General features: G+C 45.8%; 2 protein-coding genes across 2 annotated transcripts in view; one reads left to right on the top strand and one right to left on the bottom strand.

Moving 5' to 3' along the window:
• Positions 1-23,388, bottom strand: LOC123933612 (transport and Golgi organization protein 1 homolog). Its single transcript, XM_045992951.1, has 18 exons — positions 23,373-23,388; positions 20,394-20,480; positions 17,173-17,304; positions 12,427-12,448; positions 11,563-11,651; positions 11,252-11,332; positions 10,792-10,902; positions 10,233-10,296; positions 9,928-10,066; positions 7,604-7,705; positions 6,895-6,955; positions 6,752-6,787; positions 6,605-6,672; positions 6,387-6,481; positions 5,330-5,394; positions 3,250-3,397; positions 2,588-2,670; positions 1-131 (listed from the first exon to the last, which is right to left on the bottom strand). The coding sequence occupies exons 2-18, from the start codon at positions 20,457-20,459 to the stop codon at positions 111-113; spliced, it is 1,383 nt and encodes a 460-aa protein (XP_045848907.1). The 5' UTR covers positions 20,460-20,480; positions 23,373-23,388; the 3' UTR covers positions 1-110.
• A 266-nt stretch (positions 23,389-23,654) lies between these two features.
• ACSM4 (acyl-CoA synthetase medium chain family member 4) overlaps positions 23,655-27,871 on the top strand; it is a 54,178-nt gene continuing 49,961 nt past the window's right edge. The window contains exons 1-3 of the mRNA XM_045992950.1: positions 23,655-23,717; positions 23,824-23,953; positions 25,791-25,935. Coding sequence (XP_045848906.1) covers positions 23,655-23,717; positions 23,824-23,953; positions 25,791-25,935 — 338 coding nt within the window. The remainder of the gene's footprint in view (positions 23,718-23,823; positions 23,954-25,790; positions 25,936-27,871) is intronic.

Raw genomic sequence — 27,871 nt, 5'->3', positions numbered from 1 at the left:
CAGGGGACAGGATGGGCAGGGAAAGCATTCAGACCACCAGGCAGAAAACATCCATATCTTTACTAAATAGAAACTCATTGAAGCCTGGCTGCTGGAGGTCAAGGAAGTCTTCAGACTACAAAATGATTAGCCTGTAAGGCAAAAGGATTTGGGTTAGTACACTGGGACCTTATGTTTTCCCAAATGCTCTTTGCCTCCCATAGTGTATCTGAGGCCTTGGATGAACACTTGAGTGTGTGGCCACCTCTGCAAGTCTATACCTAATAGAAAATAATTCTCTTCACATCTGACATATAAATCTCTGATTGTACCCATTCTCTTAACTATCTTTTACTTCATTGTGGCTAGGACCTAAAATTTAATAGAAAACGGGGCACTTTGCCTTGTCTTTGAAATGAGAATTGCCACTATCTGGGCTGAGGTGTTACACTCTTAGTGTATTTTGTGGACTTAAATGAACATTTTTTGGACGCTCATGGGCATGGAGCTATTTTCATTTAAAGAGTGAGAACAGTGAATGCTCAGAGCCCAGATACTTTGTCAATTTTGTTTTTTGAGACAGAGACAGAGGAAGGGCAAACGTGTGAGTGAAGAGGGACGGGAGAGAAGATGACGGATAGAGAGAATCCCAGATACGCTCCACGCTCAGCACTGAGCCTAACTTGGGGCTCAATCTCAGAACTTTGAGATCATGACCTGAGCAGGAATCAAGATTCTGCTGCTGAACCGACTGAGCCGCCCAGGGGCCCCTGCATGTTCTTTATGTACATCAACTCCTACTGCTCTAGTGACCTCAGAATCCAGTATGCTCCCCCTTTCACAGATTAAAAAAAAAAAGCTAAGGCCCAGAGAAGGCCACCCTGAGAGCTGGTATTTGGGCTGAGAAATCAGGAACACAGGCAAATCCGCAGGATACTGGGACTGACGTCCCAGGGGAGGTGCACAACTGCAGGCGGGGTGGTGATGCAGATGCAGAGGCTGGTGACAGGGCTCCAGCTAGGGCAGCTACTCGTCAACCCTGACGCCCCCACTAACAGTCTGACTCAGGCTGAGGCAAGGGCGGCCACCCTTCACCGGGTCACCGTCCCATCTTCAATTTTTCTCACTGGGAGACATAACCTCAGCCAGACGACAATCCCCAAAGACCATGTTAAATTTCCCAAGTCTCCATGACAGTCTTTCACGTGGTTCAGAACCTTCAGAAATTCAGGGAAACAAAGCTCCTCATATACTACAGATGAACGGCTTCATGGCAAAAACAACATTCTGGACAAATAATGGCATTATCCACACTGTGTGTGTGAACACACGCAGCAGTCAGTACGGACCGCACGGTGTCCTCACACTCACTCTGAAGCTGCTGGCCTGCCGGGAATGGCCTCACCCTCCCTGAGAGAAGCCCAGCCTCTCCCTGAGCACCTCATGCCTTCTTGGCATCCACAACCTCCTGTTTCCTGTTACTTGGGGCTCCCTCCCTTCCTTCTGGATACATCTCTCGTTCTTCCCTCATATGGAACTCACTGTCTATGTCCTTTCATCAGTGTGTCCCTCCCTTCTGTCAGACACACAACCTCAATTCCTCACATTACGACCAGGACTCAACCCTCCAAGAGCACAGAGCATCGTCTCTGTACCATGTGCATGCGCACACCTACTGAGCCCAGCTTTCGGAGAAGGGCAGCTCTCCGTCACCACAAGGGACCTGCCCACCCCCTCAGTATGACTGGAAGACAAGCTCCATCAATTGTATCTACAGAACAACCAGAGGAAATTTACCACCATGTCCTTAGCGGCCTTCACTCCACCATGACATGAGAGGCCTGTGGGCGGCACCACTGGTCCTTGTGGAGGACGCTCCAGCATCTGTATCTGACCTGCGCCATGGAAAAGACAGAAGCTTCTCCCCCTGGAAGTGACTGAGCAGCATTTCAATGAACCCTCTACACCTGCCTCCTGCATCTGCCACTGTTTCTCATTCTCACCTCCCTGACCAGAGAAGACCATTTCCAACAAGTTTCCAGACTGCAGAGGACAAGGGCAGACCCCTACCCTAATGATCCATGAAGGGACCACAGCCCTGCGTCAAGCGTGTATACAACTAATGAAATGACAGCTCAAACCCTACATGCTGTAGATGAAGTGAGAGGGGTTTCATCCCTCCCAGAGCAACAAATGCAGATGCTGGATGTGCATGACGGTAAGAGACAGATGTCTGCCATTGTGCAGCAGAGACATTTCCTTCCCAACAATGGCACCTGCCCGTGCTCAGTGTGTGCAAAGAGCCAGGCACACGCATGTGTGTCCTGAGGAACTTCAGAATCTTAAAAGCGCCCCCAGCCCTGTTTCCCCTTCAAAGTCAAGCCCTGAGCACCATCTCTGCCTTTGCTCAACTGACACAACCACAAGGTAAAGATCTGGAAACAGAGATGCCTGTAAGCTCCGCATGAAGACTTGCCGCTTTGGATGGGAAATAACACCACACACGGACCCCAGGATATACACAACACACACAGGCCAGGTCACTGTGCTGCGCAGAGAGGAACAGGACTCCAGAAATGGGTACAGCTGAAAACACCCCTGTACTTACTTGGTTCTCCTCTGGGACCTTCTTGGGCACAGAGCTGCTATTGTCCCCTTGAGCTCCACGGGCTTCTGAATGGGAAGGAAGCCCTAGAAGGGACAGAGGTGGATTCAGATTGGCAATGACCACGCAGGATTCAAGCCAACCACTCCCCCTGCCCGAGCCTATTCCACGCTCTCCCTCGGTCACATCCTTTGTGTTTCTCATAGGACTCCCCTCACTCCTGTGGGTGAAGGAGGGAAGGAAGTCCCTCAACCTCGTGGATATGACCACTCTGCCCAGGGAGCAGATGTTTCCAGAACTAATCTAGAACGCTGGACAACTGGGGCCTCCACACATGAGTGTGATGTGAAGGTTGTGCTTTCTCCAGCCCAGAGTCCAAAACATCGTGTCTGCACAGTGCACCTGGGCAATGCTTCTATGTCTGTCCTCTGCGAAATGTCCCTTTTCTTCTCCACGACAGACACCTGCTGCCCAGTTCTGTACGGTGAACCAGAAAGTCCATGAGATGGATGTCCACCCAAAGTGGAGGAATGTTACCATGTCCTCACTCGGGCTTATCTTTGCATTGCAAAGCCTTGTGGTACCACCTCTCCATCTTCTCCTCTAATGGATGTGGTTCAACTATGAATATGCTTTACGACTCACGTCAATTCAGATCATCTCACCATGTGGTGGAGGAATGAGGTGTGGCTGAGGCCCCCATGGCCACCACTGTGGAGGTGGAGGAGGAGGAGGGAAGCCTGGCCCCATGTGGTAGGGCATACGGAGGGGCCCTGGGCAGCGAGGAAACACTCTCACACCTGTACCGACCTGCTGAATAGACAAGAAAATATTTTAGTAAAACAGAAAAAAGTTGCAACACCAAGAAAAGAAACCAAAACAAAGAGTTCTCAGCACCTGGCTTCTACAGGAGAGCTGCATGGTGCTAGAAAACGTACATGCCCCTCCCAGCTGGGGCCAGTACAGTGAGGAAAGAGAGGGCAATGGCTGTTACAGGAATAGCCTGTCAGAAAACATCACTGCCCATGTCTGCCCACGTTCACCAGCAAGAAGTAGTGTCTTAAAGATGAAAAAGGATCATTGCAAACTAGTAAAGCAGCACATTCCAGACACGGCGGCATCGACGTCCAGGACAACACTTCCTCTTTCCTCCTCAGCCACCAGAGAAGATTTTTTTTTGCTCAGAATAGAGAGAATGTGATGCAAAGTTTCTGACCACTTGAGAGGAACCATTTGCTTGTAAGTCCCCGACTATCCCCACAGTTCCTCGCCTCCTGACAACGGGTCCTCTACTCTCTACAGTTTCTGTCCATGGCCACAAAGACCCTTGAGGAAAGTGGTGGTTGTGGTCTGACAGAGGCACTGAAAAGTGTTTTCCAAGGATCATGATACCAATAACCCTTATGTACACTCAGCAGCTGTGTTTGTCTTAAAACAGAGTCATTTGGAATTTTCAACGTACGGAGTTCCAGAGTCATTTTGTCCAATGGGAAAAGAACATGGGAAGGCCAAATAAGAGAATTCACAAAAATGTATATGCTTCCCGATGGAAAACTCCACACGTGTGATGAGAAAAGAAACCAGCTCTTATGGTAACTTAGGACCAAATGACCTGCTCCTGGAAGCCCAGCTGAAGGGCTGGGAGGCACTGGTCATGCAGGTAATCACTGGCGTCCCCCATTAGAACGTGTGTGCGGCTTGTGATTATGACAGTGCACCTGAGAGCTTTGATACTTCAAATTACTTGGAGAAAGGGTGTATGTACGTGGGTTCTGCACAGCATGTTTTCCAGCAGAGGTAAAACAGGGATGGCTAATGAAACTTGTCCTGAGAACATTCTAGACCGCAAAGGAGACAGTATAAAATACAGAGAGAGTTTTCCCCAGGTTCTGTTTGTGAGGATTACCAGACCCATCTAACCCCAGCATGAGCACTACACCAGTTGCACCTGAACATAACCTAAAGGGAGTCGGACCAACCAGAGGACTTCACTGTGGAGGGCACGGTCCTCCTCCCCCCGTTACTTCCCGGGGTGCACTGTGGGCAGGCAGGGGTGCACACACACGCACATGCATCTTCCCTACCACCAAGCTGCAAGACAGTAGCACTCGTGCCAGAACGGCTACCCATCTCCTTCGTCTCACCTATTGCCTGGGTTGAACAGAGGTCATGGGGAAAACTACCGTAACCCCATGTTAATATAGGTCTGCACCTCGACAGAGACAAGGAGTCTGCCACCAAGGATAATCAACTAAAGAAAAAACTACATTTCACACACAGGCCGGAATCTACATGCAGGACCACACTCCCCCATCATGGCAAGCACAGCATCTAATTCTGTACATTGAGAACAAACACAATGAGAGGCCATGGGAAGCCCAGTGTCCACACGTAGAAGTGCAGTCGCTCGTGGGTCAACCGGCAGCCCACCAGCCCCCGCCTGAGCAGCTCTGCTTCCCTCCCTGACAAAGGGGTCTTCTACACTCCACAAGGGCTGTCCATGGCCACAGACTCCGCCAAGAAGAAACGACACCATCGCATATCTCTAAGCATCTACAGATTTGGGAGGAATCACGAAATTGAGGATCTCTAACGGAGCAGCCCGGAGGCTCCTGGGTGAACAGCGTGCATTCTGAAACGGATGATCGCAGGACACACGCAACACCACAAGGCCAGGACAGGGTGCTGTCCACACTGCAATACATTTCAGAAACGGACACAGCTGAAACTGCCCACAATACTTACCATAGCCATCTCTGGGTCCTTTTGAGGGTCGGTGCTGCTGTTCATCCTGGGAACCGGTCTCGGTGCTGGATCAGACAAAGGACAGAGGTTTATTGTGGTTTGCATGCCCTCCATGCCTTCCTCTCCCATCTTGCACTCTTTCCCACACTCTGGTCCCTTATCAGAGGGTTTCACCCGTGACTCAAGTGACTCCTTTGCTAAGAGAGACACCAGTCACCTGACTCTTGCGGGAGACACTCCAGGACCCCGGTTCCAGAGTTTCCAAAAGTAATCCATCACGTGTGGACAGGTTGGGGTACACCTGGCTGGAAATCAACACTAAAATTGGGGCACTCAACACACATCAGGCAAAATCACTTTGTCTTCATAGATTAAACATCTAAGTGAGAATAGCTTTGGGTGGGTGACATCCACACAACCCGACATGAAGGGCCCACGTTCTCTTTTCAGGCCACAGGTGGATGGCTCATTTGTCCAGCCTGTGGATGAGACCTAGCATGCATGACTGCCCAACAAGTAGACATTTCAGGGAAGAAACAGACTTTGACAGTTGTATAGTCACAAACAAAGAAAACATAGGCAGACTGAGCAATAAAGCTATGGCATTGCACCGATAACATGAGAGGAGTAAAATAGATTTCATTGATGAATGTGGTCCTATAGATTACAAATAAAACAAAAATATAGGAACCTCCATAATGAGTAAATAAGTGCCCTTTTTCACAAATAGTCTTTTTTCCCCCCAAGGCTTGACCACTGAGTCGAGCTGGGCAGGGAGCTCGGCTCCCACCTTCTCAGGCTCACCTCTTCAGAAGGGGGTAGCAGAAGGGAAGGTGTGGAGGGGTGTGAGCTCCATCTGTCACAGCAGCAAGTGTCCTGCTGTCTGGGGGCATATGAGGAAAGCACCCTCCTGTCACCCCTTCAGACAACCTGCAGGCCTTACATAGTGCTTGTGATTCTCTCCAGGACACACAGCGATCACACACAGGAACGGGAAGGAAACTGTGCACTTTCACAGCAGAAATCAGGCTGCTGCATTTCACATCATGCTCCCTACCTTGCCACAGAGGCTTCTGCAACTCAGGCCTTGCCGGCATCGGTCCGTGCCACATGGATCCCACAGGCAGCATCTCCCCTTCCATCATGCGCAGTCTTGAACACAGAAAAAGAATGGACATCTCTAAGAATTACAACACCACGTCCTCTCCTGGGCACTAAACAGCATACCCGTCACCCATCCAAACACCCGTAAAAACGCACGTCAAACTCTCACACCTGTATTCCAGGTAGGCGTTCTCCCTTCTCTGCTGCACTATTCTCCTCTCCCAATCTCGAGTCTTCATCTGCGGGAGAAAAACACACCCACCTTCAGTTGTGCCGGACTGTGCCCGAAACGAAGACGAGGAAATGGAAAACACTCACCCAGTTAGCCGCAGCTTTCCTCTCCTGAACTGCGATCTGAAAAAAGCCAACACACCAAAAACCCACGTTCAGGGCCCCAAGGGCTACTACCATCCCTGCAGGGGGTGCCAAGGGGTCAGTGTGTTGGGCATAATTCAGGTTACCTGGTGTTTGAAGGTGAACTCGGCCTCCAGCAGCTGATCTTGCATTTCTTCCACTTGTTGCCTGTGAGGGACAATTGTTTTCATCAGACAAAACCCAACACTGGGTGTGATTTTTAATCATCTGCCCAAGTGACCATCCTCCTCTCTCAGTCCCCTCATACAATTGATCCTGACACAGGAAACACCTTCACCTGATTATAATTGGAAGGATCAAAGCTATTGTTACAGCCTTTCCTTAATTGTTTTTCATCGCCTGCAGGTTCAGAATTGACATAATTTCCTTACCCGTTTTCAATCTTTCCCTCAGTTATCACATGACAAGTGTCTTTTGTCATGAAGCTCTATTCTCCTTTAATTCTATCCTCACCATGGTTCCCAGGGTTGCAAAGACCAGCGTCATCAGATGGCACTACAACGTTTATAGGTAAGATTCGTCCTAGGACAAACTGCTCTCCTCAGGATGAGGACAACTGACACCAAGGACGCTGCTGTGGAGCCAGTTTTCACAAGATCATGCCAGCACTGGGGACCATGACATGTTTAGTAATGTAATTGTTTTGTTCCTTATCTTTCCGTGTCTGTTAATTCTCTCTGGATACATCCTCTGAATTTTTGTTTATATTACTTGAGTCCTAATAATGCACAAAGATGAAAAATGCAAACGGAACAGGGATTTCAGGAGCCAGTATTATGTAGTGTCTGGACTTACCTATACTTGTCCATTTCTTCTTTGGTTACCTTCAGATTTGCTTCGGCAGCTAACAGCTCATTCTTGGTTGCATTCAGTTCATAAATGGTCTCTTTTAGCTTCCTAAGATGGGAAAGATATATCCATTGTCCAGGAGACAAGGTCCTGAATTTCTGCCATTTATCCTCCCAGCACACTTGATGGCCTAGCTTGGAATGTCTCCGCTAAAAGCACAGACTGACAACACAACAGGGAAATGAATGAAGGCCCCATTTAGGCTTAAAGAAAAATCAAACTCTGGCTGCTGCCAAATTCCCTGCAATTGGACTGCCTTCATACTTCTCTATTTCAATTCATTCACCATGTCACCAAATAACATTGCACTTTGTGCCCTCTCAGAGTTGGTCATTTGTTTGCGATGGAGAAGGCTCATTTCAATTCAAAGCGAAAAGCCAAGCCTGACCAGCTACACCCATTAGGATGAAGCAGTGTCCCATCATTAGTCTCACACCTCCATCCGGAGCCCTGATCCTCAGAGCAAGGCTGGGCCCAACACACTCAACCCAAAAGGAGCCTTCCAGAATGTGGCTTCACTGGCATGGAAACTCTCCCACACATATCTAGGCTTTAGAAGTACAACCCCTGCCCCCTCGTGAAAGATCCCAGTATAGGAAAAGGCCAATCTTCGTGCCAAAAGTATGTCCTCAAATAATCCAGGTGAACTGTCACATACTCAGGGTGTTGTCTCCAGGGAACAGACTTCAGATAGAAAACTGTCAACTCCATTGAGTCAACCTTCTTGAACAAGACCAAGTGCATGAATAGTGAACACAGCAAATGGTGATGTTAAAAATGTTGGTTTGCTGGGCTGCACTCAGCCTCATTTGTTCGTGGTGTCAACTGACAAGTTTTCAACAGAACATTTGTCAAGAATATATGCAGAAAGACTTTAGAAACGGAGACAAAAGCTCTACAAAGAGAAGGACATGAGCATGTGCTTCTGGTCTCTCCAGTATCCTTCAGCAAATGTCTTCTGGAGCGGCAGTCAATGTGTGGTTCAGGTATATGGTGTTGAAGAGAGAAAGGTGGGCAGGACACTGGACCACCCCCCAAGAAGAACTTAAAATGAACAGAACCCAGGTGCCTGTGAGAGAGAGCAGCCCCTACCCCTGGAATGGGAAGAAATAACACAAAGATGAGTCTCCAGGGAAGACAAGGAACAGTTTTGCTTTTCAACATGAATGAGGGACTCCAATGTCCTGATCTCCTCCTGAGAAACAAAGGAAACCCTGGACACAAGAGCAAACTTGTGAGTGAATGCACCCAAGTTCTAAAGAGCACATGAAGAAACATGAGAACCAGATGGAGAAGGAGGAAGCCTACGAGAAAGCCAGCCCGGCAGTGGGAGCCAATCTCCCCAGGACACATCAGTGAATTCCAGAATAGGCGAGTGAATACAAAGTAAATGAACAAGCAACCTTTGGGGGACAGGTTGGAATTCAACAAACGATGTTCCCATCCAGCCAACAAAGATGAGACTCAGTGAAACTGCAGGCTTTGGTTCGGATCTGGGAGAGTGACACCTAGAAAATCATGTGGAGGGGTCCCAGGCTGGCTCAGTCATTAAGTATCTGCTTAAAAGTATTTGATTCAGGTCGTGATCCCAGGGTCCTGGGATCAAGCCCCACATTGGACTCCAAGTTTGGCAGGAAGCCTGCTTCTCCCTCTCCCACTCCCCCTGCTTCTGTTCTCTCTCTCGCTGTGTCTCTCTCTGTCAAATAGATAAATAAAATCTTTTTTAAAAAGGAAAATCAGGTGGACAGGAAATACCCTGCCTTCTTAGCAATTGGGCTGCAGCGAATGATCTCAGTTGTCACCAGATGACGGGACCCAGTATTGCTGGAGCCCAAGCCCTCGTTCCACAAAGAAACTTTCCTTATTTCTGCAGGAAGAGAATTCCATTTCTCTCTCCACATTCTGGACCCAAGTCTCATGCTGAACAAGAAATGGACCTAATGCAGGACGTGTAAGAGCACGTGGTTAGAGTGAAACTGAAGGGACAATGTAGACTGACCCAGAGGGGATCCAGGTATCAAAGTGATTAATGCTGGCACCTTCCCCCTTCTACCCCAGTGAATCACACAACAACGTGTGGCAAGTCGTTAGAACAGACAGGAAAATGCAGGTTACACAAATCAAGATAGGAAGGACACGCGCAATTCTACAGAAAGCATTTGGCAAAAGTACTCTAAGGTCCCATTCCAGAAGTTCCAAATACACTTATCTAGACTTGCCACCACATAAATTTATGCAACAGTATTTATGACAGAACAGCAATAGCTTACTCTTCTGCAGTCAGTTTTTGTCTTTCAGTGAACTCCACCACCATATCCACTTTCTTCTTTAGCAGGTTCAATTCTGCTTCTTTAGCTGTTTTCTGAGAACGCAGGGCATTATACTGGTCTTCCAGGAACTTTTCATATTCTGTAAAGGATGAGTTTCCTTTTGCGTGTTTGTGCCATGACCCAAGAACTTGCTTTTGATGGGGAAAGGAGAAGGCCAAGACCGTGAAGGCAGGAAGGCATTCTTTCCCTTGCCGATGCAAACTCATTGCCACCATATGGAGATTTCTTTCCCCAAAACAACGTACCTTCCATTTCTTGGTTTTTGGGTGCCAAGGCTCTCAGTTCTCGATCATCCAATTCATCTTGGACCTTTAAGACAGATTTGAGAAAAGACATATGAGGGCACCAAACAGGACAGGATCATGGAGGGCAACAAAGAAAGCCCTTGAGGCATAAATAGAATAAGGAGAAAGTAAGGAAACTAGTTCATGTCAAAAAACGCACAAATGGCTTTCTTAGTGGAACAGCTACAAACCAAAAAATCTTCTACTATACAATTGGGCTTGCTATCGCCCTTCATCGCTCATGTATTTTGTGGCATTATCTACATAACTTGGAGGGCAGCGCTGAATGATGTGATGATCACCCAACTGTGAAATAAACCATACTTCCTAGACCTTGAAATAGCCATCCTCATGGTGGTGGTCCTAAGTGAAATCGCAGCTCACTGTTCAGTAGGAGCTGCAGTTCCCAGACACCCACTCTCTACTGAGTAAACAGCACACGGGTACACTGCACTCACCTCACCCAATGAACCAAAGCCTCCCGAGCCACATTATAGGACAACTAACACGGAACTCTTACCACATCCACATTCTTGATATCCTTTTCTCTCACAACTTGTAAGAGAGCCTGTTTACAATGAAGGATGTCCTTCAGATTTTCATTAATCTCTTCCACATTTTTGATGTTCTCCTTCAAGAAAATATATTGAAATATATATATGTATTGAATGAGTGACAATGATTCATTCCTTGGGGCATTTGGGTGGCACCTGCATGGTCCAGGCTGTGGAGTGTCTGACTCCTGCTTTCGTTTGCCTCAAGTCCTGATCTCAGGGTCATGGTATTGATCCCTGCTTCAGGCTACACACACAGCATGGTGTCTCCTCGGGATTCTCTCTCTCTCTCTCTCCTTCAGACACCCTCCCCTCACTCTTTCCTTCTCTCAAATCAATCAATCTCAGAAATAATAATAATAATAGTAATTCATTATTTTTATTTCTGTTGTTAGAACACAATTCAGGCAAAGAAAGGGTTCTTACTTTCAATTTATTTACTTCAGCAAGGGAAAGCTTCTCTCTTTGTTCTCTCTTCGTTTCTGCTTGCTTCTTTGCTTCCCTGATCTATAAAGCATATGAAAAAGGAATCAGAATCCCAAAAGAGCATCATGTTAGAGAATCCTATCTAACAATGTGTAACTCCTTTCACAAAGAGAGGCGGTGCTCTACATTTGTGAAGCTTCTCTTACTCAAGGACCACTCAGGATCCCATGAAATAGATCAACAGAATGAACTAGCAGAGGAGAAAGTGACCAAAATGAAATCACAAAAAGTATTTGAAAGGGCACACATACCTTCTCCTCCCAACTAGCTATGTTTTTCTCAAGATCTCTGTTTTCCTTTTTAAGGTCATCAATCTTCTTCTTTATTTGGTCTAAAGTAACTGAAAGGAGAAAAAAGAATTTTAAGATAATCAGCAAAACCAGCAACACTGAATAATCCCAGTGGGATTGAATGATCCGGCCAGAGACACATTCTCTGACACGTGGGTGTCACTAACTTGTTAGCGTTCCCATTGTGCCTGAAGAAAGCAAGCACTCACAGTGATGAACAATGACATTCGATGGTTTCCAAATCGCTTGACGGCCACCCAGGCCGTCAACAGCCAGCACCACGGAATCACCACAATCCATGGGCCCCAGACACTATCCATTATCCCCGCTGGCACACATTCTATTCCATTCATTCTCCCCTGGGAGGAAAGTCTCCCACCACTTTAGACTCAAAACCATGCTTTAATCCTCTCCTATGATGCATGCTCTGCATGGCAATATCTGCCTTCTTCTCTAAGTGTAGCCTGTTTCCTAGACTCAGAGAGTTTTCTCCTCTTGACGTTTCACCAAGAGCCAGCTCCTGGCGAAATACTCACTCCAGACCTCAGGCTGTGATCATCACTTGCCTCCTACACATCTCTCTGCAAAATTACACCTTGTATTCTCCCTAGTCCCATGAGGTGTTCCTCCTCCTGGTCTCTTAGAGAGGACAACTCCCTCCACATTGTCACTTAGACTCCACACGGGGAAGAGAACCATTTTCAAGACTTAACAAGTCAGTGAGACATCAGAAGTCACCATATTCATCCTCATCAAATTATAACCACATCATACACATCAAAACCGAGAATTTTTGGCAAAGAAAACTGAAGCTGGAAATCTTACCTCCATATTGTCGAGGCTTTATCTAAGAGAGGAAGAAACAAAGATGAGCTGGATTTCAAAACATATTACGAAAATGATACAGGAAAGAAAAAAAAACATATTACGAGTAAAAATCTATAGTTCAGATAAATACCAAATTTGTAATCCAAAGATATTACAATAATCACTTTGCTTAGCAGAATGATTTCACAGGATTAAAAAAGAAGACAGAGTTAGAATTTCCTGATTAAGTCATCATAGTTCACAATCCATTTCTGATAAAGAGCACAAGTGTGTATGACTTCTTTTTGACCCCAAATCTATTCCCATTCTATTCAATGAATGTTCAACCTGTTCAATTTTGACAAGGGATCATGCAGACATTTACAAATATTCATTATTTCACCATTTCCCTAGCTTTTTTTAATGTTAGTAACATACAGTTTGTCATTAGTTTTTTCTCACTGTATTTATTGAGAAGGAATTGAAACACTGTCCCCAGCTTTACTGAGATACAAGTATATGGTGTACAGTGTGTTGATTTGACATATTTATAGATCGCAAAATGATTACCACCACGGCTGCTCCTTCGGCCTGCCCCATGGTTGCTTTTTGTGGTGTATGTAATAGAGTATTGCCGTTCTGTGTCTTTGGATGAATTTAGTGCAAGTTCCTGCCATCCTAATTACAACACAAAACATTCCCCTCACTGTCAGTTTGTTGACTGCCTCTTTCCACTCAATTCTACCCTACAGGTGTTGTGTGTCTTTTTTGTCTTTCATGGGGCATGTTTCTGCGATGCATCCATGTTGCGTGGGTCTCACATCTCTCAGACGGGTATTGTGGCAAATCATTACACTATGTGTGGCCTTTTGTGTCTGGCTTCACCCATTAAGTTCATTGTGGAGATGCAGAACCAAGAGAATTAGCAGTAAAACATGTGGGAAGAATTTCAGATTCCATAATGGGACAAAGGGAATAGATGTTAAGGTCTTGGAAGCGCCCACAATGGATTATTTTGTGGCCAACAGAATGGTCTGGGAGAACCTCCAAATTGGATCATATGCCAAGTGGGAAGGAAGGTATTAGGTGATCTGTATAAACCAGGGAAGCTTGGTAGGCACCATGGGGGAAACCTGGAGGGGCTTCCATGGGTCCCTTGGAAGAGCTGGTCTTGACTTCTACTCCAGCTAATTGCTGTTTGGCTTTCTTGAGTTTTGCTCTGTGGTACATGAAACAAACCTGCAGTACTGTGGAATGGATCTCCAGTTTCCAGGCCAATTCTCTCTGAAGGTTGGGGAGTGGGGTATGGATTCCTGCTAAGCAAGGATTCAAAATTGGCCAGTTCTTTTTCAGTGAACGTGGTTCCTTTCCTTTGTGAATGCTTCTGGTGCTTTCCTTTAGGAAGGTCCCTGTGCTGGACATCCCAAGATCTAGCTGTGTCCCCATGCTCTGGTCCTGTGTGTCTCTCATTAGTTTTTGATGCAGTGTTCTAGGATTCACTGTTAGTGTATAACACCCAGTGCGCCATGCAATAGGTGCCCTCCGTAATACCCACCACCAGGCTCACCCATCACCCCATCCCACACCCCTCCCCTCTAAAACCCTCAGTTTGCACCCAAAGTCCATAGTTTCTCATGGTTCATCTCCCCCTCTGATTCCACCCCCTATTTCATTTTTTTCTTCCTTCTCATAATATCCTCCATGCTATTCCTTACGTTCCACAAATTACTGAAACCATATGATAAGTGACTTTCTCTACTGGACTTATTTCACTTAGCATATGTCCTTAACGTTTTTGCAACCCAGTATCTGCACTGAAGTATAGAACCTGGGACTATTTTAAAGTCCTGGAAGGAAGGATGAAAGAAGGCAAGCAGACAGGCAAGGGAGCAAATGCTGTGTCATAGATATGACTCTTTCCTTCTCTAGAAAGCTTTCCTGAAACTTTACAAAGAGTTGACTGTTTGCTGAATTCACACACAGTTAGGGCACATCAGGTGCTATGAAGCTTCCCAGACTGTTTCAGACGGAGTGTCATCAAAAAGAAGTAAAAGCCATCGAATGAGAAAAAAGAGTGGCCCACGATGAGAGATGAAGCATAAGCCAAGACAGAAAGACAGCTGATGTTTCCAAAAAGGGGAGCCAGGCAATTCAGACTTGAGTCATCCTGATGTTATTGAAGCTCAATAACATCTCGGCCAGACCTCATTTTGACACCATTAACATATTTCCCCAGTGAAAAGTTTTACAGGATGATGAGAGATTGAGGCCAACCCCCAAAATCTTGCCAGGATATTGGAATCTCACCATGCTGTCAACAATCCAGTCATAATAATGTTAGGGAGAGTGCATCAGTGCAGGGCAATCAGAAAACCATAGTTATTCCTTGAATTTCACATGTTGATTAGGAACCTCTGAGCTCCCCTGGCCCTTGTCACCAGCCCCATAAGCAGGGGAAGTGGAAAGGTCGATGGCTACACCAAATGCATAATAGTTTTCTTTTCTCTTTGAAGGGAAGTTTTCTCCATTGGCAGGGAGAGCGGGAATATCCCCATTTAGAAAGAAGCTCAAAAGGGGTCTTTCTTCTTAGAAAGGACTGCCCTCAAGCGAAATTATGTCACCAGAGTCTAACTCAGGGTTTCCCAAAGACTAAGCCACAGAGGTGAGGGAAATACTCAACTCCAGTGCCCTCTCTCCCTGCCTCAACGATGAATACCTCAGTCTAACCCCGAGCCAGAGGAGCAGCAAACCTCACCCTAACACACACCTACCTCAGTTCCTTTACCAGGACACAGTATCTAGATTTCAACACAACCCTACAAGACATACTACAGGTAAAAACTATGACATCAAGCACGAGAATCACACTTCCTGTGGCAGAAGTGATGGGTTAGCAGGCTGGGACTTTAAGGTCCCTTCCATGTATGATACTGAATCTAAGGGAAAAGTGCACAAGAGGAAGAAGAGATGGTAAATGTGGGCAGAGATATGAAACTCTAAGACTGTAACATGATTCTGGACAACAACACCATTACAGAACTCAAGAGTGCTTGTGCTGGCTTCATGAAGAGGCTCAAAATAAACCAGAGGAAGGAATCATTGACAGTAAAGAATGTCCAGTAGAAACTTCCTTCCAAAAAGGAAACAGAAAGGGTGCCTGGTTGGCTCAGTGGGTTGAGCCTCTGCCTTTAGCTCAGGTCATGATCTGAGGGATCAAGTCCCGCATCAGGCTCTCTCCTCAGTAGGGAGTCGGCTTCCTCCTCTCTCTCGCTCTGCCTGCCTCTCTGCCTCCTTGTGATCTCTCTCCATCAAATAAATGTTAAAATGTTATTAATAATTCAGAAAAGCAACACAAAGACAAAAATTACAAAGACAACACAGAAAATCCAAGACCGGTAGGTCACTGCAAAATGTGTAACACACACATAATAGGAATACCTATTCCTATAGGAGAGTGGACAGAGAGATATTCGAAGCAATAATGACAGGATTTTCTGAAATTAATCGACTTACCAAATCAAGATACAGGGAAATAAAACATCTAATGCAGGATAAATATCAAAACACACATACAAACAACGAACAAAAAACACCAATGATGTCTCTTATAGAATATTCAGCTACAGATCATTAAAGACAAAGAAACAGTTCTGGAAATCTGGAGCAGGGGTTGGGAGTGGGTGGGGGAAGGGGGAGAGGGGAGCAGTAACACCTTACTCCAGAGGAAGAAGGATGAGAACGACATCACACTTCTTTTCAGAACCCATGCCATGAAGAAGGATGAAATGTTTATAGTGTTTAAAGCAACATCAAACTAGAAGCCTGTGGCCAGTGAAAGGATCTTTCAAAACACACCACAGAGTAAGGAAACCTGTCAGGAGTAATGACAGGCATTATTTCAATGATAAAGGGGTCAATTCTCCAAAAAGACACAACAACTTCTAAAGTGCATGCATCAACAACAGAGTACCAGAGCACATGAAGCAGAAACTGAAAATATTGCTGGTGGAAACAGATGAATCCATTCCTACACCGGGAGAATTCAAAACCCTCTTATCACTCATTGACAGACCCAGAGATACAGAAGTTCCATGAGAACACAGGTGAACTGACGAGCATCACCCATCCACTGATGCAGTCTGCCCCCTAACATCGGCAGAATACTTCATTCAACAACGAAAGTATAGGCACTCCTCTCAAGCTCACATGGAATAGTCACGGAGAGAGAGGCCATATTCGGGGCCAAACAACACATGTGAACCACCAAAGGAATTGAAACCACAGGAAGTATGTTCTCAGACCACAAGTGACTCAACCTAGAGATTGAGAACAGAAAGATAGCTGGAGAATGGCCAAAAAATGGAGATGAAACAGCACACTTCTAAAGAAGACAAGGGTGGGAAGGCAGGTGGGTGGAGGAATGGGTGAAAGAGGTGAAGGGGAAGAAGAGTTCACTTTTTGTGGTGAGCACTGAGAAATGTACAGAATTGCTGAGTCATGTTGTACACCTGAACCTCACATTGCACTTTTGTCAATTATGCTGGAACTTAAAAAAAAAAAAAAAGAAGAAGAAGAAGAAGAAGAACATATGGATCAAGAAGGCACTTCAATAGAAATTCAAAACTACATCAATCTAGGTGATAACCAAAATTGACATATTGCAGGGAAATTTGTAGTACTGAATGGACATAAAAATGTCCAGTGACTCTAAAATTTTCTGCTTATTTATGAATGCAAGTATAGAAGGTACACTAGTATACTTACGGCGAGGACGGTCCTCCAGAGGTAAATGAGAAAGGCACAGGATCCCAAGAAGGCAGTTAAAATGAGAAGCTTCCACAGAACTTCAGTCACATCAGGGCCAAGACGGAAATGGTCAGGCAAGGAAAAGACAAGCTGAAATACCATGTGAGACAATGAGGAATCTCAACGACATTTACTGTGTACCTGTCACAAAGAATCTACTTTACAAACCCTCAACCGGCCTCCAGGAGGTAAGCATACCTCTCAACTACCTCCTCCTGGAGGAGGAGGAGCACAGAGGGGTGACCAAGGAGCTGGGGCAAACTTTTGGGAGTGATGAGTGTGTTTATCATCTTACCATGGTGATGGTCCTTGTTGCTTACCTATGTCCAATATCAACAAACAGTATCCTTTGAAAAGATGTTGTGATCACATATACATTATAACACACTGAAGCTGTAGGCAAAATCTAATAGACAAATCTTAAGAGATTTTACTTTACCTACAAGCACATTGCAGATTTTTTTCTACAGCTAACAGAACTTGAGAATTTATAAGCCAACATAAAATAGACAAGATAAGTCGATGTAAACTGAGAATAGGTAAGAAGTCAGTGACTTCTATTGTACATCCATGAAGGACCTGGAAAATCTTGTTTGGAACATTTCCAAAACTACACCCAAACTTTATGGAAGAATGAGAGAAAGCATGAATATAATGTACTAGAGGTACAAATGAGCATGTTATATGGACAGATGTTTATGTGAGAGAGAAGGGAGGCTTCTCATTAATATGCTATGTAACTATTTTCCAGTAAAAATTACAATTAGAGTTATTGCTTAGTTTCTGAAAACATTGATATTTTCCTTCAATGCTCACATTGCCTCTGAATCACAATCCAAGATGTCAGATTCCTAAAGTACATAAAGATCTGCATAATCAGGTGATCATGTATGTTGTAAGGATATCTGTGAGGTTTGGGATCTCCAAAAGGCCAAAGGAAGGAATTCCTGTTCCTATTTCTTAGTATTGTAATTAAATCGGGCAAAAAAGGTATAAAATTTAACTTTTTAAAGAGAGAAAATATTAAAGAATGTATTTATTTATTTGAAAAAGAGAGGGGAAGGGCAGAAGGAGACTGAGCAGCAGACTGTCATCTGAGCAGGGAGCCCAACCAGGCTCAATCTCAGGACCCTAGGATCATGACCCAAGCCTAAGGCAGACACTTAACTGCCTGAACCACCCAGGTGCCCAGGAATTCTAAAAGAATAGAATTCCTGGATACGAACACCAAGGCAAGGAACACATCATTTTACAAAAACTACATTTAGACGTATTTCAGGGTAAAAGACACTAACAATGCAACTCATATTAATTCACAGCAAGCTTGAATTTTGTGTACACAACCTCTCTAGAAAGGAGTTCCTGAAATATATAACATTTTCCTCTTCAGCTCTCACAGCTGAGGTCAGGAAAATGTGGGCTAGTGGGAAAAGTACTCTGTCTTTGAATAGCCACTGTCTGAAAGAGAGCAGTAGCTGTCAGCACAATGGTTGATCATGGGGATCGAATGCACAAGAGACAGAGGCCATCTTGTCAGGAATGTAAAACCTGCCCAGTTGTGGGCACTCAGTACATTCGGCAGCTGTCTGGATGCTGATACCAGTAGCTGACTCTTAACTAGATAACAGCCAGTGGGGCCGAAAACACTAGGTTCTCGACAATCGTCATGAGCAGGTGGAAGTGGGAAATGCAAGACCAGTTTGTTTAGGCAAGAGTTCAGAGATGGGGTAGGGTGAGAAAGGTGAACTGATCCATGAGATGCAGCCTAGGTAGAGGGGAATAATTCCAATCAAGATGACCGAGAAATTCCCTCTTCTGAAGACTCAAATGAAACAGAATGAAATCTATTTTGACTAGAGGTCTTCATGTGGCATGAGTCTGCCTCAATACAAGGGTCCTTCTTGAACACCGACACTTCTGGACCCCTCTTTCATAATCTGGTACAAGCAGATCTAAAGAAGTCTGCTTATTTCCAGGGGTGTTCTCGAACTGTTGTCTCTCTCTCGCTCCTGGGGTACAGGTTTTACTTTTCCATCATAGAGTGAAATATTCATGCTGGGAACCACGTATTTCTTTATATTTGGACAATCCTAAGGATATCCAGAACCTTCTTATTTGGGGAAAATCAACCGTCTGCACATACTTGGCCAGAGAAAGAACAACAACTCATTCACTTCCTGATCACATCACTCCTAGTGATTTTCCTCTGACATATATCCGAGCAGGACGCAGTCACTTAGTGTCTTCTGGGATTCTCAGGTCTCCATGGACCTGGTGGGACACACGGTTCCTGGGGACAACCTCCAAGACCAGAAGGAAAGGCCTGAGTCACAAGTGGCTAAAAGTCAACAAACCCAGAAGCACAGAGCACAAAGGACATTTCACTTTTTAACACTCTAGTCCCAACACCAATGCTTAAGATACCCAGGGCTGTCAAACATGACAAATACAAATAATGTGCTGATAGGAAACCCAACTATAAGAAGATGGACCCTGAATTTACCAGGCTTGAAGCAGGATCATCACTGGGCTTCCAGGGGCCAATCTAATACCCCTAGCTCCTATTAAATTAGAGTTCCTGCATTTTCAAAAGCAATTTTAATGAGATACAATGTACATATCACACAAGCCCCCTATTTAGGACAAAGAGCTCAATGGCTTTTCATATCTTCACAAATCCTTCCTCGTCACTCTCTAAACCTGGTGTGTTCAGGTTCCATCCTACCAAAGCTGCTCTTCTCGGACCAAGCAGCACAGACAGGACCCAAAACTCGATGGAAATGGCTGTGGCTACAACCCCTTAAGGCTGACTGAAAAACCTGCCCTGTTGTGCCTGGTCTTCAGGAAGAACTGTCATTCTTCTGAGGTTCCCATCAGGAACCCCATGAAAAAGCTGTTATTTAACCACCGTGTGAAAGAACCCAGTCAGAAGGAAGACACCACTAATAGCTCAGTCAGTTAAGTGACCGAGTCTTGGTTTGGAACAAGTTATGGTCTCATGGTCCTGAGATTGAGCCCCTCTTTGGGCTTTGGGCTCAATGCACAACTGGTTTGGGATTCTCTCTTTCCCTCCCCCCTGCCCTTCCCCATCACCTGTGCCCTTTCTTTTGCTCAAAGAAATCATATCCAAAAAATAAGAAGAAGAAGGAAGACACCAGTCAAGTGTCATGTTTACTCACATTTGGGTTTGGGGAACTGGGACACGGGAACAAGAGGAGCCAGAAGAGTAGCCTTTGCACCATCATGTCCAGTCCTTTTAAGGGGCACTGTGGCCCAAGGGAGGAGGTGGAGATGGTTGGGGGGCAGGGGAGGGAGGGGTGGGGAGGGGATAGGGTGGTAATTGGGGATGGGAATAGGGAGGAAATAGAGGGTAGGATGGGGGAAGTGTTGGTCAGGAGAAGAAGGGGTCAGGGACAGTGTCGGGGTCAGATTAAGTATTCAAGGGGAAGTAGCACGGTTCAGAAAGGTTAGGAGGTCAGCAGGTTAGTAAAACAAAAGGTCAGCAGGACACATTAGCAGGTAAAGTAAATTCTCAGGAGCAGTTGGTATGAAGAATCCATCTTCCACCAAGCCTTCCCCTGTTTTGAACGTTTCCTTAGCAACCTAGAACCTTTCTGATCTCTCCACCAATCAGCTGCCTTTGCCCCTAGTAGCTCAACATGGATGCCACACGTGACCTCGTTTGTACATAGCCCCTTACCACCTGATACCCCACCATGTGCCATCCCAACGACAGGTCCTCTCTGGAACTTTGGCCATCCTTCTTGTTTGCTCCCTCCAACCCAGGTCCCTGTTCCCTCTCCTGGGTGCTCTCTCCTTCCTGTCCAAACTCCCGTCCGAGAGCCACTGGCTGAACAATGGAGAAAGCAAAGGAGGACCAAACTGCAACAACAATCAAATACACAACCAGAGTAGGAGGATCCAGCCCTCTCTCAGCAACTCAACGCAGTCTACAGAGCATCCACAAGATCTAGATCTTGATGGCAAACCATCTGAATCCCACAGCTGTCTCCACACATCTGTCCACATCCATATCCACTGTGGAGGACGCATTGATTTTAGGCACATAGGAGACCATTACAAAAATGCACCCAATTTACTTTGGCCATAAGGGAAATTTCTATTTTTTTTCAGATGCATGAAATCACAGACAACTACAGAGCATGTTGTGGTAACATAATGTGCTATAAATCACTGATGAAAAACGAGTACAGAAATTGTGAAGTACCTCTATAAATGAAACAGGAGTAAAGAAATAGAAAAGAAAAAGAGCAACACTTGAACTGAATGATACGAGGATGATACAATTGTAATCAAATATGTCTTCTGGGCTGGACTATCATCCGGTATTAGTGTGAGAAGACTGTATGGTCTCAAAGTCATTGCTAATTGGCTGAGACATTTGAACACCTCAAACAGAGTGTATCTGTCACTTCTCTTTGTGACCCTCCTACTTGGGTCTGCGGCTCTGGGAATGCAGGAGGAACAATAGAGATGACCATTGGCCTGCCATCTTCCAGCCTCCTCCCACCCACTTTCCTTAACCCTTGATTCTCCCTCCAAAAGGATGTATGCCCAGGTCACATCTTCATAGGTAACCCAATACCTATGCAGGAAACAGAACTATCTGGACACCCCACCCCTTACCCTCCGATCACCAAATACCCTATCATATATGGATATGAGCCTATGCCCTACCTTGGCCCTATAAAAGACCCTGGCCAACTCCCTCCCAGTGCGACTTCCCTCACTCCCTTTTCCAGAGTCGAGGAACCTCGCTGGAGGTTGCCCACCTCCTCCCGGTGCGACTTTCCTGGCTCCCCTTCTCCTGAGCCCTGAAACTTCACCACAGAGTGTCTTTAATAAATTTTACCTTGTGCCCTACCTCACCTGGTGTCATGTTTATCTCGCCTATAAAACTTTACACTACTCACTGGCTTGAGCTGTACATGATGAAGCTCAGAGGAAAACAATCCAATCAGACTCTCATGGCTTCTCCTGGGACCTCCAGGAATGAGAGCATTTAAAGAGAAGACTTTCACCAGCTTCTCCCCTGGGGGACCCAGGACAACACCCAGAGAGTTGGCAGCTCCAGAAGTGCTGGGCGGGGACAGCCAAGGAGGTGTTCAGGGCCAAGTGTCCAGGAGACTAAACAAACCCCATGTTATCCTCTCTCCTGGGCCCTGTCCTGAGCTGAACTTCCTAAACTATTTCTCCCTAGGACTCACACAATTTATGTAAATTTCTTATAAACAGGAACCATTCTAGTACTGCTAAAATAGGAGAGTAGCTTTTTTTCTAATTAATATATAATGTATTTTTTGTTTCAGGGATAGAGGTCTCTGATTCACCAGTCTTATACAATTCACAGCACTCAATAAAGCACATACCCTCCCTAATGTCCATCCCCCAGAGACCCCATCCTTCCCACTCGCCCTCCACTCCAGCCACCATCACTTAGGAGAACATCTTTAGCATAAAGATAAAGAAACCATAAAAAATACGCCAACAACCAAACAAGGATAACAAAACAATAGTATTAAATTCTGTTTAGATGCTGCTGTCTACCTCAAGAGCCCCAGAGTTGGGCTGCCCTGGTTGTCAAAGGAGAGACCAGCTACAGAAGGGGTGGAGTCAGATAAGCCCAAAAGTGAACAGGAGAGAGGACCAGCATGTAAGGGGGACCAGGGAGTTCTATGAACAATGGCCACAGCCACCTTGATTAGGAGGAGCATGGAATTAGAACCAGGATTAGAAGCAGGAGCAGGGGGGCGCCTGGGTGGCTCAGTGCATTAAGCCGCTGCCTTCGGCTCAGGTCATGATCTCGGGGTCCTGGGATTGAGTCCCACATCGGGCTCTCTGCTCAGTGGAGAGCCTGCTTCCCTTCCTCTCTCTCTGCCTGACTCTCTTGTGATTTCTCTCTGTCAAATAAATAAATAAAATCTTGAAAAAAAAATAAAATAAAATAAAAGAAGCAGGAGCAGGGAAAGAAGAAGCAGGGAACAGTTTGGGGGCTTCGAACAGGTGAGATCTGTCACGGAGTTAAGGATGTGTCCCCAAAGCCAGTGTCAGCCTCCCATCTATGAAACCCTTTGTAGCTCCTGGAGACAAGCCAGGAATCTAGAGTTTGAGATCTAACTCTAAGCCTTCCTGCTTACCTGCTGTGTGGCCCAGTGCTCGTTTCCTTCCGTGAATGGGGAGTGCCTGCACCTGTGTCCATACCTGTGCAGAGGACAAGAGGAAGCCACATGTTGAGCACATACAGACACTGGCGTCCTCATCTCCATGGGCCAAGAGTCTTCCCAGATTCAGCGCCTCACGTCTCACAACTGCTAATGGCAGCCTGGGTGACAACCACAGGCCCCTCCTGTGTCAGGCCTGTGCTACGCCCTGCCCTTTGCCCACATCACCTGTTGGGCTCCAGATGGCAGGAGGACACCATGAACTGTGGGGTGAGCTCTGGGGCCCTGGCGAGACTAAGAGATTCCTGGACCCTGGGCAAGGTGAGCGAGTGAGGGATCCCACAGGGCTGGGGGGCAGAGCTCTGGGGCTCCCTGCAAGGAATGGGAGATTGGGAACCCGTGGAAAGGGCTGGAGGCATCTTAACAGGATTCCTGGGTCCCAACGGGACAGATCCCACCCACACATCTGCTGGAGCCGGTGGGGGTCTGGAAGCAGCAGCACCAGCAGCAGCAGATCAATGGGATGCTGGATGAAGCTGGGAAGAATGGTCTGGCAGGTAAGTGGAATCACCAGGCTGGGCTGCCCTCATCCTCTTCCTCCTTCCCCAGCCACCTCACTGCCTCTGACTCTGACTTCACCCTCCATCATGGCGTGGGCAAGCCAGGCAGAGGTGGACACTGGCGGCCAAGGAAGGGTCCTTTCGCAGACCTCTGTGTCCTGGTTGTTGAACAGACAGAAGGAGTCACCCCGGGCCCCTGGAACATGGAGACAGAATCTGGCCCCAGAGCCCTCTCTGATGGGGCTTGGGCAGAATCCTGCAGAGACAGAATTTAGCACTGGTTCATAGTCTAAAAAGTACATGTTTATTAAGGAAATGGAAAAAACTAGTTGACAGTTGAGCCTCTGGAGGAGGACAGGACCAGTGTCCATTCTTGCAATTTCTACTCTTTGCCTGGAAAATTACCTCACCTCTCTTACCCTCCGTGTCCTTCTCTGTGATGTGGGGACAGCACAGCTCCATGCCTCAGGGCATGGATGCCAAGATTCATTGAGATCAGTCAATATAAACCATGAAGCTAGTTTAAACTGGTTGTTATGCCTATCACTATCATCATTTTTTCTTAAAGACTTATTTTTCTAAACATTATGCTAAATAAACTTTATATTGACTTTCTAAAAAAGATATTATTTGAGAGAGAATGAGCCCAAGTCATGGGCAGAGGCAGAGGGAGAGGGAGAAGCAGGCTCCCCGCTGAGCAGGGAGCCCAATGTGGGGCTCCATCCCAGGATCCTGAGATCATGATGTGAGTTAAAGGCAGATGCTTTAACAAAGAACATGGAGGACATGGGGAGATGGGGAGGAGAAGGGAGTTGAGGGAAACTGGAAGGGGAGATGAACCATGAGAGACTATGGACTCTGAAAAACAACCAGAGGGTTTTGATGGGGCGGGGGGTGGGAGGATGAGGAACCAGGTGGTGGGTAATAGGGAGGGCACGTACTGCATGGAGCACTGGGTGTGGTGCAAAAACTATGAATACTGTTACGCTGAAAATAAATAAAGAAAAAAATAAATAAAGGCAGATGCTTAACTGACTGAGCCACCCAGGTACACCTATCATCACCATTTTTACTATTACTGTAGAGAGAGTTTTGTGGGCATTAAGTAAGTGATGGTGATTAACTCTTCTGGTATTATTTATGTCGCTACTACAGGGCACAGGGCCTTGTACACAGTAGGCGCTCAGCACACAGTGAATCAATGAATGCACGCTCTGGAGCCAGGCTGCTCAGATTCCCATTCTGGCTCCACCACTTTAGAGCTTTGTGATCAGGCCACTTATTTCATTTCCTTATGCTTGTTTCTGTCTCTGTAAAAGAGGGTCTCCGAGTCCTTAGTTAATGGGGCTGCTGGAAATGAGCAGGAAATGAGCCAGCAGGCAGGAGGGGCACAGTAACAAGGAGATGGGCAGCAGCAGCCCCAGCAGCAAGCCACATTCACAAGCATCATTATCCCTCACACACGAGGGAGGCCACACTGCCCTCTGCTGAACACACGGTGTAAATGCACATCCACGTTCCCAGGGCCTCCCTCCACCCTAGGTCCCAGGCAGGGGAGACAGGAACCTTCCCCTGCACGTGCCTTAGTGCCCACACACAGACACAACAGCTCTGCGTCCTCCTTACCTCCTTTTGAATTGGGTCTGGGCTGCTCACCACAGCTGATTCAGCCACCGCCAGATGTTTGCTCAGGGCGTTCTCCGCCTCCGGGGGCCAGATTCGGTTCCTGCAGGATCAATGGCTCTTGCTTGGTTTCTGAGCAGCTGCCTGGGTCAGGAGACCCAGGCCCTCAGGTTTCATGTTTTGGAGGGTCACATCTACCTCTGGCCTGCAGGAAAACTGTCACAGGGAGCCAGATACCGGGGACCTGGCTCTGTCATGGGCCCCAAACATGAAGAATGCGCACTCCATGCTGAGAAATACAACACTCGCACGCTCCCCAGAGTTTCTCACCTCACTGCCTCTGCTCAGGGAGGAGGGTGAATATTTAGCCCTCCCCAAGCTCTGGGCCTTGGCTCTAGCAGCTTCCCTTGGCCTGAAACCTAACGGAACTCTCAACCCTTTTCTTAAATATTCATGCAAATTCTGCATACTCTTCCCCATTAGATCAGCAGGTTTCCATCTGAATCCTGCATTTACCCCATCCATGTGTCAGCCTTTCAGGGACTCCTGTGGTGTCGACCTGCACTATTGGTCGGAGGGAGGATCTTGCCACACTTGCCAGTCAGTCCCAGGAAGTGGTTGCAGGACCACGTGAGGGTTCACAGTTTAGAGCAGAACCTTGACACCAAGACAACTGCTCTCATCCTGGAAAGTGTTAGCATGACACACCATTAGAAATTTCATAGGAATTGCATTGAATCTACAGATTGTTTTGCGTAGTGGGGACATTTTAACCATGGTAACTCTTCCAACCCATGAGCATGGAATATTTTACCATTTGTTTGGGCTTCTTCGATGACTTTTAGCAGTGTCTGGTAGTTTTCAGTATACAGATCTTTTATATCCTTAGTTAATTAGACTCTAGGTATTCTATTCTTTTTGATCCAATTGTAAAGGCGATTGTTTTCTTACTTTCTCTTTCTGATAGTTCACTTTTGGTGTTTAGAAACACAATAGATTTCCCTATATTGATTTTGTTTGTAATTTTACTGAATTGATATAGGACTCTTAACAATTTTGGGTGGTCTTTAGGATTTCTCTCTCTATATACATGTATGTATCATGTCCTCTGCAAATAGCAAAAGTTTTACTTCTTCCTTTCCAATCTAGCTGTCTTTTCTTTTCCTTGCCTCATTGCTGTGGACTTCTAATACTATGTTAAATAAAAGTGGTGAGAGTGGACATCCTTGTCTTACTCCTGGAGGAGTAAGGAAAATCTTTCATCTTCTCACCGTAAGTATGATGTAAGGTATGGGTTTGTCATATATGGCCTTTCTTATATAGGTACATTCCCTCTATCCTCACTTTGTTGGGAGTTTTTAATCATAAATGAGGGCTCAATTAGGTCAAGTGTTTTTTCTGCATCTATTGAGATGTGATTTCTTTCCCTTCATTTATTAATGGGGTGAATCATGTTGATTGATTTGTGGATGTTGAACCATCCTTGTGGCCCTGGAATAAATCCCCATTGGTCATAGTGCAAGATCCTCTTAACATATTGTAGTATTTTTTTGCTAGTATTTTGTTGAGGATTATTGCAACTATGTTTATCAGGGATATTGGCCTGTAATTTTCTTTTTTCTTGTATCTTGATCTGGTTTTGGTATCAGAGTGGTGCTGAACTCCTAAAATACATTTTTTTTTTTGAAAAGAGAAGAAGCAATCCAAATTTATATGAAAACTGGTGGCAATTTTTTTATTACATTCAGATGATAATAAAAGTTCGGTCTGAGAATTCTTACAACATTTTAGGCAAAAAAGCAGAAAATACATTTAGAAGCATTCTTTCCTCTTCAATTTTTGGAAAGAGTTTGAGAAGATTAGGTACCAAGTCTTTGAATCTTTGGTAGAATTCACCAGTAAAGCCATCTTGTCCTGGACTTCTGTTTCTTAAGAGGTTTCTGATTACTGATTCAATCTCCTTGATATCAGTTAGTCCGCTCAGATAGCCTCCGTTTATCATTTATTCTTGGAAGACTGCATGTTTCTAGAAATCTATCCATTTTATTCTCGGTTGTCCAGTTGGGTTGGTGTATCATTTTTCAAGCAGTCCCTTGTGGTCCTTTCTATCTGTGACATCAGTTGTAACTTTTCTCCCTTCATTTATGACATTATTTATTTGAACCCACTGTGTTTCTTTCCTCATGAGTCTAGCTGAAGGTCTGCCAATTTTCTTTATATTTTCAAGGAACCAGCTCCTAATTTCATTGATCTTTATATGGTCTTTTTAGTCTGTATTTCATTTATTTCCAT

Source organism: Meles meles, chromosome 21, assembly GCF_922984935.1.
Source record: "Meles meles chromosome 21, mMelMel3.1 paternal haplotype, whole genome shotgun sequence".
NCBI lineage: Eukaryota > Metazoa > Chordata > Mammalia > Carnivora > Mustelidae > Meles > Meles meles.
The sequence above is the reverse complement of the archived record's forward strand: the minus strand, read 5'-3'. Positions and strand labels throughout refer to the sequence as shown.